General features: G+C 33.2%; 2 protein-coding genes across 4 annotated transcripts in view; both read right to left on the bottom strand.

Annotated features, from left to right (window-relative positions):
* The window catches only part of LOC143048505 (uncharacterized), a 155583-nt gene that overhangs the window by 61816 nt on the left and 78183 nt on the right, over window positions 1-15584 (bottom strand). For all 3 annotated transcript variants that reach the window (XM_076222195.1, XM_076222197.1, XM_076222196.1), the window contains 6 exons: window positions 12715-12962; window positions 10583-10676; window positions 9802-9975; window positions 9109-9294; window positions 8619-8795; window positions 7243-7422 (listed from right to left, as the gene is read on the bottom strand). In XM_076222195.1, the coding sequence (XP_076078310.1) occupies window positions 7243-7422; window positions 8619-8795; window positions 9109-9294; window positions 9802-9975; window positions 10583-10676; window positions 12715-12962 (1059 nt within the window). The remainder of the gene's footprint in view (window positions 1-7242; window positions 7423-8618; window positions 8796-9108; window positions 9295-9801; window positions 9976-10582; window positions 10677-12714; window positions 12963-15584) is intronic.
* Window positions 4112-6018, bottom strand: LOC143048507 (uncharacterized). Its single transcript, XM_076222198.1, has one exon. The coding sequence runs from the start codon at window positions 6001-6003 to the stop codon at window positions 4297-4299; it is 1707 nt and encodes a 568-aa protein (XP_076078313.1). The 5' UTR covers window positions 6004-6018; the 3' UTR covers window positions 4112-4296.

The following is a 15584-nucleotide window of genomic DNA, read 5'->3' as shown; positions in this document are numbered from 1 at the left end:
ACAATGAAATTATCCACATTTGTCAAAGCCTAATAGACAAAACAAGCTATTAAATACCCAAGGATATGTTTCTACTTTAAGGCAACATTTTAATGAATAACAATTGTTCACATGTTTTCATTGTTTCATTTTAGTAGTCAGCACTTCTGTGTTGACATGAATATCAATTGTATGGTAGATTTTATAAATTTCCTGTTTAAAAACAATGTGTTTTTTTTCTCGAAAAACTAAGGATTTTCTTATCCCAGGCATAGATAACCTTAGCCCTATTTGGCACAACGTTTTTGAATTTGGGTCCTCAATGCTCTTCAACTTTGTACTTGTTTGGCTTGATAACTTTTTTTTATCTGAGCGTCACTGATGAGTCTTATGTAGACAAAATGTGTGTATGGCGTATCAAATTATAGTCCTGGTACCTTTGATAACAATTCATAAGATAAAGAAATTAAAAGCCTGACACACTGTCAAATTTAACTTATCTATTGTTGAAGCCAGTAAATTCATGCCATGGATATAGATGTATTGTGGTTATTTGGTGGGTTTAATTACATTCTGTTGGTCTCTCTTTTATATGAATAGGGTGTGAAAGTTAATGAAAATTTTCTTTGAAATCATTCTATTCAAGAAATTCACAACAATTGCATTATTTGCATCCAAAACACTACATGTGTGACAACATATCAGAAGAGTATTCATTTTAAAGCTGCATATTTAACTAGTAGTTAATGGTGCAAATTAAAATTCAACAGAATCAAAAAATGTAATAAATTCCACTATCTATGATAATGTCTTCAAATTTCTGTTGTGGTGAAGGTGTAGCAGAAATTATCCTTATTCTGTACAGAAGTTGTGATAGAATTGAAGCCTCCTGGTCCTTGGTCAGTCAGTAGTCGGTCAGTGGTCTATCACGATTTCTGTTTCTGTCTAAATTGTAGCGAGTACCGATTCCCATTTTTAACCTCATCAATCATGCATCATGCCATAGGGATGATCAATAATTTATTTACACTTTTTATTGAAACTCATAAATATTCATATTCAGTCAATATAACATCTAAGTCAATTGCAAATTAAAGTTGATATAAGCCTCTTGTTCATTATATTATTGTTATTTCACACACTAAAACGTTATACAGAAATCAGATATCATGAAATTCCTTTTCACACTTTCCTAAGTCAAACAAAAAAAAAGATTTTCAAGATAAACAAGTGAAACTGCGAGCTACTGCTCACTGATGATACCCCCGCCGCAAGTGGATAATATTAATAGTGTAAAAATATGCAAGTGTTCGGTAAACAGGAAGTTGTCGAGTGATGAATCTGAAAACACATCACACCGTATAGCTGACTTATAAAAATCCTGAAACCAAATTTCAGAAATCCTTGTATTGTAGTTCCTGAGAAAAATGTGACGAAAATTTTTAACTTGGCTATCATGTGTAAAATCATACAAGTGTTCGGTAAACAGGAAGTTGTCGAGTGATGAATCTGAAAACGCATCACACTGTATAGCTGACTTATATAAATCCTGAAACCAAATTTCAGAAATCCTTGTATTGTAGTTCCTGAGAAAAATGTGACGAAAATTTTCAACTTGGCTATCATGTGTAAAATCATACAAGTGTTCGGTAAACAGGAAGTTGTCGAGTGATGAATCTGAAAACGCATCACACGGTATAGCTGACTTATATAAATCCTGAAACCAAATTTCAGAAATCCTTGTATTGTAGTTCCTGAGAAAAATGTGACGAAAATTTTCAACTTGGCTATCATGTGTAAAATCAGACAAGTGTTCGGTAAACAGGAAGTTGTTAAGCGATGAATCTGAAAACGCATCACACGGTGTGGCTGACATATATAAATGTTGATACTAAATTACAGAAAGGGTGGATGTGTAGTTCCTGAGAAAAATGTGACGAAAGTTTCATGGGACGGACTGACTGACGGACGGACGGACTGACAGACAGAGGTAAAACAGTATACCCCCCCTTTTTTAAAGCGGGGGTATAAAAATGATAAAAAATATGTAACATTGGTCATATTTATATATAAGGGCAATTATTCTTCTATGAGAAGTCAGACAGTTTTGAAGTGAATAGACAATATGCAGATCTCATCATTTTGAACACTTCGAAAATGACAGATTTTCTCTATCTATAGTGTTTTTTTATATACTAGAAAAATATGCAATTTACCCTATCAAACTCATTTTCTAAACTACCGGTAGATACATGTACCTTACTAATGATTGTGGTCAAGTTTGATTAAATTGGTGAAGTAGGTTGAAAGAAGAAGAGGGAGGACAAGGGATGATGGAAGACAAGTGATGAGGAAAAGCTCACTTGGACTATGTTATACAGTTTGAGTATGTTAAATTGGCTAGAGGTATAGGGGGAGTGTTGAGATATCACAAAATATTTTTAACCCAGTCACATTTATTGCACCTGTCTCAAGTCAAGAACATCTTGCCTTTGTTAGTTTTGTATTTTTTAAATTTTGGTTATTTATATGTTTGGGAGATTAGTGTAAGGTTCATTTTTGTTAAGGGGCCTACTGATGCCTGCCTCCAGGTGCAGGATTTTCTTGCTATATTGAAGACCTGTTAGTGGCTTTGGGCTGTTTTATGCTCCTTGGTCGGGTTGTTATCTCTTTAACACATTCCCTGTTTGCATACTCAATTTCATTGTGAGCAAATTGTATTATTGAGTATGTAGGTACACAACTAATCCTCAAGTGCTGCTACCTGTGCATAGTAGTAAATGGGTTTAAATAAATTGAGAATGTGTCCTATGCATCAGACATAGTCGGACAAGGGTAATAATGCCCCCTCTGCTGTGGCAGAGGCATAAAAAAGTGTATGATTTAAGTTTGAGCTGAATTTTCAGAGGAGAAGATAGAATCAAAGAGCAGAATGCTCTGAGGGATTTGATTGCCATAGTTTTCATTGACACATGTATAGCAGTTCTGCCAACTTTTCATTAAGCAAATGCGTGAGATTTGGCCAAAATTTAAAAGATCAAAGAGGAAAAAAATAGATTCAAGGATACTGCCAAGAGCATGAACATGCGCGAGTCTCACACATTTTTGGCAGCCCTGGTACAGCTGGATAGTACTATTTATTTTCAAAACTGATTCAACTGCACATGCAAAATGTAATAATCAGAATAGTCACTCGACTTTAAAAATGGCCAATCCCGGATACAATACCATACAAGTGTATGAGCAACGTACTTATTGTGTTTTATTTTTGTACTATCAATTCCAAGTTTACTTTCCACAGCAGTCACTGAGAATGAGAGAAGGTATTTCACTTCGTATCTTATCACCGTTAATTCTAGGAGGAACCCCATTTCTAACTCTTTAAATATTAATTTTTTTGGGGTCAGTGGGCATGACTCCTTTCCGTACACACTCCTCTGTTTAAATTGAGATCGGTCTTAATATAATACGACGTTTATCAACATCGAACAAGTTAATTTTTTTTGGCGAGTCGTACTGTATTTCAATTTTGACGGAAAATACTTCCGGAAGGGAGACAACTCGAAACGATAATATGGAAGACTCCATTTCAGCTGAAGGGGTGTTATAGGTAAACCCGTTACGATGTGGACATTTTATAATTTAAATGATGCATACGATTTAAAATTATGCAACAACAATAACCCTCAATAGCAGACAGACATAAAAATAATCCCATGAGTTTCAAATTAATCAATTAAGCGGGGAATCCAGAGCAACCACTCAATCTGATACCCCTTGAAATCAAGAAAACTATACGCATGCGCATTAATACATAAACAAAACTGGGGAATTCCCTCTGAAGTGTTTCTAAATTTATAAAAACACTAAATATAAATACTGCTTAATTCTGATTTTCCGTGTTGTTAAAATCACGCATATAAGTCCAGGGAAATATCAAACATGAAGATTATGAGAAGAACATTACAGGAAAGTTGTTCAATGTTCAATCCTTTTGCTTGTTTTTACCTTTTAAAGCAAGACAATCATGAACGGATTGAAAAAAAGTTATCCATTAGGCGTCCTTTGAGCTTTCCCGTAAGGTGTGACCGAGGCTTTAAGGATGATCAATCATTTATTTACACTCTTCAGAATATGAAACTCATCAATATTGAATTTAAGTCAAAATAACATCAATTCCAAAGTAAAGTTGATATATATATGCCTCTTTTGTAATATGTTTTTGTTATTTTACATACTAAAATATAAAACAGAAATATGATCAAAATCAGAAATCATGAATTTACTTTTTACACTTTCCTATTTAATATCTGATTTCTAGAATCCAGAATATTCCAACTCATAAAGTTTTGCTTTTAAAGTTTCTGGGCTTCCTTCTTTATTTGAACATCCAATATACATATGTCCTTCTGTAGACAAAGCAAGACTACAGGGATATATAATTCCAATATCATGCACATTGTAATAGCCAATAAAATTCCCATCACAGTTTAACACATGTAGTGTAGAAGTGAAGAGATCTGGAATAACAATGTTATCTGCTGGTGTTGTAAGCAGGCAGACAGGTCTAAACGGTTTTCCATCAAAGTTAATTGTGGGATGACCAGTGTATATCTGTTTGAGTTCTCCATCTTTTCCTACAACCACCACTCTTCTATGGTCAGAATCTACCATATCTATGACACAGATGTTGCCTTTTTTGGTACTGGCAACTCGTTTAGGGTCTGTAAATAATTGTTCTTTGTTGCTGTCTTGTTCATATGTTGCCAGATGTCTGCCATCCTCATCCATCAATATAACAGCAGCTTGTTTTCCTCTCTCTCCTATAACTACTACAATTCTTTGATCATTGGTTATATGAACACATTGTGGAAATGATATAAATGATGTTGAATCATAATTGGAATCTGTGATTTGTCCAGTGGTACTATTGATTATTTTAAGTCTGGTTTCACCTCCAGCTACTATAAGCAGATTGTTGCTTGCATTCATCCCCACCATACCAAAAATCTGTTTGTCCAACTCTAACATAATCTCAATATTATCTTTATCAAACTTTATGTATTGTAACTTTTTATTTATACCATCATATATCCACAGAGTACCATCAGAACATCTGTCAATATGATTAACATGCCTTAATTGTGTAGTGAATTGTTTAACAATTTGAAATTCAATTTTAAAATGTTGTACATCTAATTTTCCACCATTTTCCATTCTTCCAAAGTCCATTTTATTTATTTTGCCTGGTATGAATCTTCCTAATAATGAGAACTCAAGGTCTCTCAATGGTTCATTTTTGTTTAATGAAACAGATAATTCATCAAAATCATCAAAGAATTTAACAAAATCTTTTGAAGTTGACACATTTTTTGCAGTGTTACTTGTACTTTTTAAGTTTTCATATGCGTTCTTCATCTTGTTATATACTTTTCCAAATAATTGGCTATTTGATTCCCTTGTCTGCTCAAGATCTTTTACAAGATTATCAGCATACTGATCAACTTCACTCTTAAAAGCTTCCTTGTGACAAAGGATAGCTTGCTTGATTTTTCTAAATTTGGATTCCTCCTGTTCTTTAATGTCCTGAACTTTGTCCAAAGAACTGGACAAACCATTTAAACTTCTCTCTGCTTTCTTCTGTCCACTTCTTAATGTCTTCTTTCTACCATTAAGGTCTTCTTCCAAAATATAGGTATGTCCTTTGTGGACGCTGGTTACACACTTTAAACAGATGACTTTCTTACAAGTTTTACAGTACACACAGCAACCCTGATCAGAATGATCAAGGCATTTAACATCACTAAAGTTAAATGTGTCCACTTCTTCTTGTTGACCAAGATCTTTAATATCTTTAATTCTATGTTCAATTGCATTTTTAACTATATCATGGACTTTTTCCTTACATCTGCTGCACATTAAAAGATCACAGTCCAAACATTTACATTGTATTTTATTTCTACCGTCACAGAGTTCACAATCTACTGGAATTTGTCCTTTTTGTAAAGACTTTGAGAAAGCCATATTTGATGTCTAACTTCAAATCACTTGCACACCTATAAACTTTCAATAAAACTATTTACACATGTAGATATCATATAAAAGATAAAAATATGAGGTTATGTAGATATTACATGCATAATACATTTATAATAAAGATGAATATCGTTATCAATTTTTTTTGCTGTATCATCAAACTTTTTTTTTTATGTTAAAAATGTTAGAGAGGAAATAAATACCCCAAAACATAAAAGAAGTAGCAAATAAAAGGTTAATCAACAGGGCAATTACTTCTCTCAAAGTCATTTGATAACTTGTGCAAATAAAAAATAAATAGATCATAACAATGTGAACAATTTTGAATGGTCAGACTTTTTCCCAGGATTAAAAAGTTAAAGATAATGGACAACCACTGAAGAATCAAGTGCTTGCAAAAGCTAACATGCATGGCCTTTTAGGCCTAGGTGAACTATTTAAAATAATATTATATATAATGTAAAGCAGAAATTATAAATTATATAGAACTTTGATGTTGTCCTTCTATTTGAGGTTTTCAACTTTTTTCTTTGTAAAAAATTTTCACACTTCTCCCAAAGATATTAGTTATCATTTCCGAACACATGATCACAGTTTTATAATAACAATCGTAGTACTAAATAAACTGCTGTTACAGAGATATGTTGTTATTTTATAGTAAAATGCAAATGTAAATTATAACAACAATACTTCAACATGCAAAATATGTACAAAATGTCATTGAACCGGGACTGTGGGTACAGAGCCAACCAGTTTCTGTCAGAATTAGACAAGTTATTGCACCGCTGGTAAAATATCACACTGTGATTGGTTTGGCCCCGTCACGTGGAGGCCCCTTATGGATCCGTAAGGGGTTAGTAAATTTTAATAGAGGGTTCATGGCGTATCAACTTAATGGTGTCGTCATGCTGTTGTGTTTCATTGTTTATTTTTCTACAAAAGGCGGCAGAAAAAGTCCTGTGTGTGATAAATTTCGGCCTCACCTCCATTTGATTTTACTAACCTGTAGGGGGTCAGTAATGAATCATATAACTTATACTCACTAACTTATAAGTGATTCACAATGAACTGAAATGTATATCTAATGATGATTGGATGAAAAATATCCAATCCACAAAAATAATAGTATTTTTAAAACACCAATGGATTCTGTATATTCTTGATACTATTATATAAATAAAGACAATTCAGAAGCTGTAGAAATTTTATTTGATGACAATTCCTTACCTTTACAAATTGGACAGCAGGCTCCAGGAGGGGTCTCTGTAACTCTACATGACAATTGTGGACATATTCCAGTTCTTTCACACCTGACATTGCCACGATTACAGGTACATTGCTGACACCTATCACCTGGCTGTGTAAAGGTCTGACCATCTCTATAAACTCTACCATCATACAAACAGTCTGAAATTTATGACAAAAGCTTTAAAAGAAGACCATGATATTTTCCATCAAAACATCTGTCATATTTGAGGAACATGAAATTCATTTTATATTTCAGTAGAGTCTAATCATCAGAATAAAAAGATAAAAGAAAAACAACAAAAATAAATGGAGAATGTGTCTATGGGCCACAGATGCCTCAGCTTGAAAATATGCACGAGTCAATGAACTATTTGTAAAAGTGACCCATCTAATTTCAATTTTGATCTTTGTTTTGTGGTAATAAGCATTGTGTACAAATTTTATAACATTTGGTCGAGGCAAACTAAAGGCAAACTAAAGTTAGAGAACAGAAACCACACATTTAGCATTTTTTCCATTTATAAGAGGCACAACTCAAGAACTGTAAAAGTGACTCCACCCAATTTCCAACTTATTTTGTCTTTTGTGGTAATAAGCATTGTTCAATATTTTTATAACATTTGAACATTAAAACAACAAATTAAAAGCAATTATGGTAGACAGCAACCAACAACCTATGAATTATAGGTTCCAGCTGACTTGGGACAGACACATAAAAAATATAATGAGAACATTGACAAAACAGATATCAACAAAGGGGCATAACTCCTAGAAAAAAAAATTGAATTGTAATTTCCTGTTGATATGCACATCTACATAGTATGTCCTTATTATCTGAAAAGGTTTCGTGAAATTCTTTTGTGTGGTTTGAGAGGAGTTGCGATGACAAACTGTTGCAGTAGTACATTAAAGTAAATAAGTTCAAAGGGGTGTAACTCCTAGAAAAAAAATTGAATCGCAATTTCCCGTCAATATGCACAACTACATAGTATGTCCTTATTATCTGAAAAGGTTTCGTGAAATTCTGTTGTGTGGTTTGAGAGGAGTTACGATGACAAGAAACAGGACTGACGGACGGACGGACTGACGGACGGACGGACTGACGGACGAACGGACGGGTCAAAAACATTATACCCTCCGCAACTTTGTTGCATGGGGTATAATTATATTGAGAACGGAAATCAAGGATTGTGTCAAAAAGACAACAATCCTACCAATAAGCAGGAAACAGTTGAAGTCACCAATGTGTCTTCAACACAGCAAGAAAATCCCCCACCCTGAGGTGTGCTTCAGCTGGCCCCTAAACATAAATGTGAACTAGTTCAGTGAAAATAGACTTTATACTAAATACTTACTATTGCAGTCCTGACAACATTCTCCCCTCCTAAGGATACCATGAGAACAGGTTATAGGACAGATCTGTTTGTTTCTACAACTGACCAGACCATCAGAACAATCACAAACTTTACATGGATCTGTTGATGATGGCCATGAGTCACCTTCTGTATAGTCCACACCATTGTCACTGCACCCTTTACAAAATAATGAAAATCAATCATAACTATCTGCATAATACAAAATTTTTCATAATCTGTGGCTTTACTAACTTTTTTTTACCTCTATTTATAAGTCAGAAAACATGACATAAGAAATCCGGCCAATAGACAAATATCTGAGATCTTAATTATTTAATCTAGAATAATTTATCAAATCTGTCGAACAGGATGACCTATTATTTGTACTAAGTAATCATCTTTTTAAATACATCAAACATGTATTTACATGTATTGAAATTTGATAAAATGATCTCTTTATACAAATGCAAAATACTATGGTTTTTCATACCTGGACATTCATAATCACAACAGTTAGTTCCCTTTCTAACTGGATTCCTGCATGGATAGTCAGACAATGAGCAGTGGATAGGAATACATCTGACAATGGAGTTTTTACAGGAACAGTTTAAGCAGGGATCATAACTAGCAATAAATAAATCGCCATTCTTCCACCTTTTCATATCATAATCACATCCTGAAACATTTACAACAGAAGTATAAAAAACATGCAGTTACAGGCATAAACATACATACAAGTAGTTATAGTACTGACAGGAGGGTAGTAATGCCCTTTAATTTCAGGTGTCAAACAGTCATTTCCGGCTACCTTTAGTGTCAATGAGTTAAGATCTTACTGTTATTCGTCAAAATATCCCAAACGTGAGTCATCAGAGGTCTGAATAACTATTGTTACCATTGTTTTTTAGGAGAAAATTTAACATGATTCGTCAATATCAGGCAATCATGCACAAAAATTACCTTTAAATTCATTTGTTATTGATATTGGTCACGAAGGCCATAATATATGTTCCTGTTTGAACAATAACTCTATACTATTTATTTGATATGGTACAAACTCTGCAATATTTTTCCACTGGAACAAATATTGCAGAATATTTCTTCAATTTTGAACTTAAAATAAGAAAGAAATTCTATTTCATGATCATGACAGCAATGCTAAAGTATAATAATCATATCTTACCACTGTCACATACTGGACAACAAGAGCCAGGTTTGAATACAGGACTGTCACATGACGCAGGAGGACATTCCTTCTTTGTACAATCCATGTTTCCATGGTTACATCTACAGGAAGAACATTTATCTGGATTGTAAGTGTCACCATCTTTAATAGCTTTTCCTTCAAAGTAACAAGCTGCAAAAAATACAATTCTGTTTAAAGTAATCCTTAATGAGGATCAAGCATTTATGTAATGAGGGGATTAGAGGCAGTCCAATAATGAAATCAAAAGTGCATTAAAGAAATAACCAAGAGAAAATTCTCTGCACTAGCTGGTAAACTTACCAAAAACATTTTGTTCATGTATCTGGGGAGGACATTAGCCAGTAAATTAAACATAGTGTTCATCACTTATATAATTGCTTAATCATTGGCCATACCATAGATGAACAAGATTTAAAATCTTTGCGTATTAAATCTGTGTTAACTTACAAATACATGTAGGAAAGCACTCCCCATGAGGTGTGTGTGGGTTGGTACAATCAGGAGGGTTACATCTGTATTACTTACAAATACATGTAGGACAGCACTCCCCTGGAGGTGTGTGTGGGTTGGTACAGTCAGGAGGATTACATCTGTGTTACTTACAAATACATGTAGGACAGCACTCCCCTGGAGGTGTGTGTGGGTTGGTAGTCAGGAGGGTTACATCTGTGTTACTTACAAATACATGTAGGACAGCACTCCCCTGGAGGTGTGTGTGGGTTGGTACAATCAGGAGGGTTACATCTGTGTTACTTACAAATACATGTAGGACAGCACTCCCCTGGAGGTGTGTGTGGGTTGGTACAATCAGGAGGATTACATCTGATAGTATGACATTGCTCTTCTCCATTCTGGAATATATTACATCTACATATATAGATTCTTAAAAACAAATACTGTATAATATTGATTCATAGAATGTTAATCTAATCATTTATTATTATTATTAATTTACTGAACAATCTCCCTGTTTGTTCAGTAAAACCTACACTACAGGTGTGCCCTGTCAAATGCTGTAGACATGGTATTCATTATAGCAGCAATAGTGCAATAATTTAGATTTTAGATGATAAAAAAACATATCCAACTATAGCAGTCATCACGTGACTTTCGTGACGTCACACATCACCCGTATCAAGCCCAAGTAAAATATATAGAAATGCACAGGGGCTTTCAGGAATTGATAAAATAAATTACTTTGAGTTCATGATACAAAAAGTGTGGGAATATACATTAATTCCTGATATATTTAGAAAGATATTTATGCCTTTTGGAACAGTTTAATTTTTGGTCTTCTCCCTTCCAAATGCTTTTGAAAATTTGTCTTGTTGCCTCGATAAGTTCCCATGTTATATCATACAACTCCGATAAATATTGGATTTTCTGTCTTGTTAAACATAAAATTGCGATTTAAACAAAACAGATGGAATAATTGTGGAAATATGTTCTAATTACTACATTCATAAATATTTGAAATATCGTAGGTGCAATAGTTTAATTTTTTATTAAGTCCCTTCAAAATTGATTTAAAAATTAGCTATTTTCAGAAAATCTGGTATTATTTTTCAAAATGGCGACCACATTGACAGCGTTGGCCGACTTAGTAAAAATATATTGTGTAAGATTGTTTCAATGAAAATCAAATAACTTTGAATGCTCGCGTTTTAAGTCATTGTCTTACCTTAAAGCAGCCTAGAATTAAACATTTGTTCCTTTAGATATAGCTGATACATGCTGTTTTTGTTTTTGTTTATATATTATTTTGAAAAAAATGGTTACCAAATAATTTTCAAACGTAGACGATGTACGACACTTATTTTGTCCATGCAAATAATTCAATTTAATTTCACTGTTTATATTGCAATTAAATATGACAAGTTATTGTAACTATAATGATGGCCAAAGACCTAGGTAGATTAAGGAGATATTTTAGTCATAACATCGACGTGATCAAAGAAAACAAATATGGCACCTGATCACGATGTAAGTTTTGACAATACCTATGTAGATTAATTAGTGTTGTCCGATACTCGATGAAATTCATTACAAAATTTTTTTATATTTACAAAAATGATGAAAGAAGACCTCGAATGGATATTATAATTAACCGAGGTGAAGTAACTATATTTTTCAATTTTCTTTAAATCATTCATAGGGTAACCAGTAAATTTTACATCCTAATTAAACCAGTAATATGCAGAGTTATCCAACGTAATTATGACTGGAATAGTTGCATATGAAAAAAAAACAACTCTGGTAAGTAGAGGCATGTTAGGGGAGAATTTCCGATAAGGGTAAAATTTCAAACCAACTCTGCATTTTGATTTGATAAAATAATTGTAATTTTGTCAAAATTTTATGAATTGCAAAAGGTGTAGTATAACACTGACAGTCAATTAAGAGAACAAATGCATGTATCGAGAAAAGTAGTCCAAATAAGGTGCTTTGTTCATTGTTGAAGGCAGTGAGCTGACCTATAGTTGTTAATATCTGTGTCATTTGGTCTCTTGTGGAGAGTTGTCGCATTGGCAATAATACCACATTTATTTATACTAATTACACATTGGCTTTTTTCTATTTTCAGTCACAATGTCAGCACCATTTAATAGTGTTTCATATGTCATCAACATCATTCCAACTATTTGGTAAACGTATCATTCTCCTAAAACTTATTTGTAAGTTTACTCTTAAAAGGATTTGCAGAATTGTTGTATTGAGTTAAAGAACTTGGGTCAAATTTCTATTTTCAATTGGAGTCGAAGCTACTGTTGGATGCCTGCTAGAACAATAAATAATCACCCTCACTGTTATTTTAATATTTGGGATATAACTTTCTTATTTACTTTTCTAAACCATAAATACTGAAATTTAGAATATAATTATACTTACAATACAACTACAATGTTGACATGGGTTTTCTCTCCACCTTGTTCCATTCACCTTGTTACCACAATCCATGCAGGTAGGGCAACAATCTCCTGGCAGGGTAATAACAGTTTTACATCGACCAATGTCTGGACAAGGTTTTCTCTGACATGTCACGTCACCACGGTCACACATACATTTCTTACAGGAATCAGTCATTGGTACAAATGTACTACCCGTCACATAAATTCTACCTTGGTATAAACAACCACCTGAAATATGTAATATAATATCATCTAAAAATTACTATTATATTTTTGGCTTAAAATTTTTAGTCCATGAAGTAAAATTATTTCAATAAAACTTATTATTCATATTAAACTTCTACTTTTTGAGAATGAAAATAAAGCTTTAATAAATTGTTGACACAGGTATATGTCTCGCCTTATTTAATTTTGATTGTGTAACGTAAATGTTGAATTTAAAATGGTAATGCTGTAACATGTAAAATATGCAAAACATTCAAAAGCAATTTAAAGGTGCAATTCCAAATAATCTCTATGCCAATGCTAATACAACTGCATACCAAATATCATTGACCTACCACTAGTGATTTTTTAACCACTGACCTTATCACTTATTAACCAATATTGACTACACCACCAACTTAGCTCCCAGATAGCCCACACCTTAATCTTGCTTTTCAACTTTATGGAGGTGAAGCAAATATTTTAAGGAACAAAAATATAAAACAAGAGGCTCTCAAGAGCCTGAATCGCTCACCTGGTAAACAATGCCTTATTGAACATATTGAACCATGCCAGGCAAACATGTACAGCTAACAATTCTTCAATATTACAAATATATATGACTTACTGTTTATAAATAAGGAAAATCAGAGACCAAAACACAAACACTTAAAACTTAGCAATGGACTGTGAAAATGAGGTCAAGTTCAAATAAAACCTGCGTAACCGACATATAGATCATAAAATATTTTCATACACCAAATATAGTTGACCTAATGCATAAAGTATTAAAAAAATAGACCAAAACTAAAAAAGTTAACTTTGACCACTGAATTATGAAAATGAGGTCAAGGTTAGATGACACCTGTCAGCTAGACATGTACACCTTACAATCATTCTATACACCAATTTTAGTAGACCTATTGCATATAGTATAAGAAAAACAGACCAAAACAAAAACTTACCCCTATGTTCTATTTAAAGTAAGGGCGGCCATGTTTTTTGACGGATCAAAAATCGAAGCACACACTTTGTGCAGGAAAATCTAAGGAACTATCATGCTAAGTTTCATCCAAATCCATTCAGTAGTTTCAGAGGAGAAGATTTTTTAAAGTTAGCAAATATGATGAACAAATTGTGAAAAATTGTCATTAAAGGACATTTACCCCTTAAGGGGTCAATTGACAATTTTGGTCATATTAACCTATTTGTAGATCTTACTTTGCTGATCATTTTTGCTGTTTACAGTTTATCTTTATCTATAATGATATTCAAGATCATGACCAAAAACTGCAAAATTTCCTTAAAATTACCAATTAAGTGGCAGCAACCCAACAATGGTTTGTTTGATTCGTCTGAAAATTTCAGGGCTGATAGATCTTGACCTAATGAACATTTTTACCGCATGTCAGATTTGCTCTAAATGCTTTCGTTTTTGAGATATAAGCCAAAAACTGCATTTGACCACTATGTTCTATTTAAAGTAAGGGCGGCCATGTTTTTTGACGGATCAAAAATCGAAGCACACACTTTGTGCAAGATAATCTAAGGAACTATCATGCTAAGTTTCATCCAAGTCCATTCAGTAGTTTCAGAGGAGAAGATTTTTTAAAGTTAAGAAATATGATGAACAAATCGTGAAAAATTGTCATTAAAGGACATTTACCCCTTAAGGGCATACGATACAGTAGAGATCCCTCGTTGATTTTTTCTTAAAATTTTGATAGAAGGTCAATTTCAATGTGTACTTTTCAAAAATGCAAAGAAAACAGTACCTTCATGACTTACTTTTTGAGATAATTTGGTTCGAAATTTGCATATTTGGAAGAAAATCCCTGAAATTTCATAAATTATGACTTTTAAAGAAAGTAACAATACGTTTGAATGAAAAGTCATAACTTAACCGGGTTTTTTGTAAAATATTCCCTTGATCCATGGCATCAACATGCTGAAACAAGTTTAAGGTTAAATCAAATCATCATGTTCCGGATTTAGATTGCTATATCCGAAATAAAGAAATTGAACATATTTTTGCGTCTTTTCGGCAGTGCAGAAAAAAATGTGATCGTTGATTTTTTCCTGAAATTTTGGCGGAGTGTTCTTGAAACAGTACTTGATTGATTGCAAAAGAAAAAAAATGGGGTCCATGTGCTTGTTTTTTCAATAAAAGCCATAAACCTTAATTTTTTACGACGTCTGTCAGTATGGCGCTAAATTACGTTAAATTTAGTTTTAATCGCAACAACATCGTGTAAGCATTGCCGCCGTACACGAGTTTGCAGGTGTTTTTCAAAGTGTTGATACTTGTTAAAATTTATAAGATGGTAAATCATAAAATGAAAAAAAAACATTTGTGCTAAACATTTACGAAACGAAATTTGGACAGGAACCTTTTCATAAAAAAAAGACCATAAAAAAGAATTCTAGCAGATTGCTTTGTCAGATGTACGGCAAAAAAGAAAATCTGATTGAAATAAAGGTGCATCTCCGTCCGAGATTAGTTCTAAATTGCTTCATGAACTGTAAGAGGATAGACAACTTTATTGACATCACAAAATGTGAACCAACTATAAATTAAGTGAGGCGATACCTTAAATTGACAACAGTACAACCTTCAACAATGACAAAACCGATACCGTATCGTCA

Source organism: Mytilus galloprovincialis, chromosome 10 (assembly GCF_965363235.1).
Source record: "Mytilus galloprovincialis chromosome 10, xbMytGall1.hap1.1, whole genome shotgun sequence".
Classification (NCBI taxonomy): domain Eukaryota; kingdom Metazoa; phylum Mollusca; class Bivalvia; order Mytilida; family Mytilidae; genus Mytilus; species Mytilus galloprovincialis.
This window is presented reverse-complemented; position numbering and strand designations above follow the sequence as displayed.

Excerpts from the sequence above, each read along its gene's own strand:
- LOC143048507 (XM_076222198.1), bottom strand. The coding sequence starts at position 6,003 with ATGGCTTTCTCAAAGTCTTTACAAAAAGGACAAATTCCAGTAGATTGT.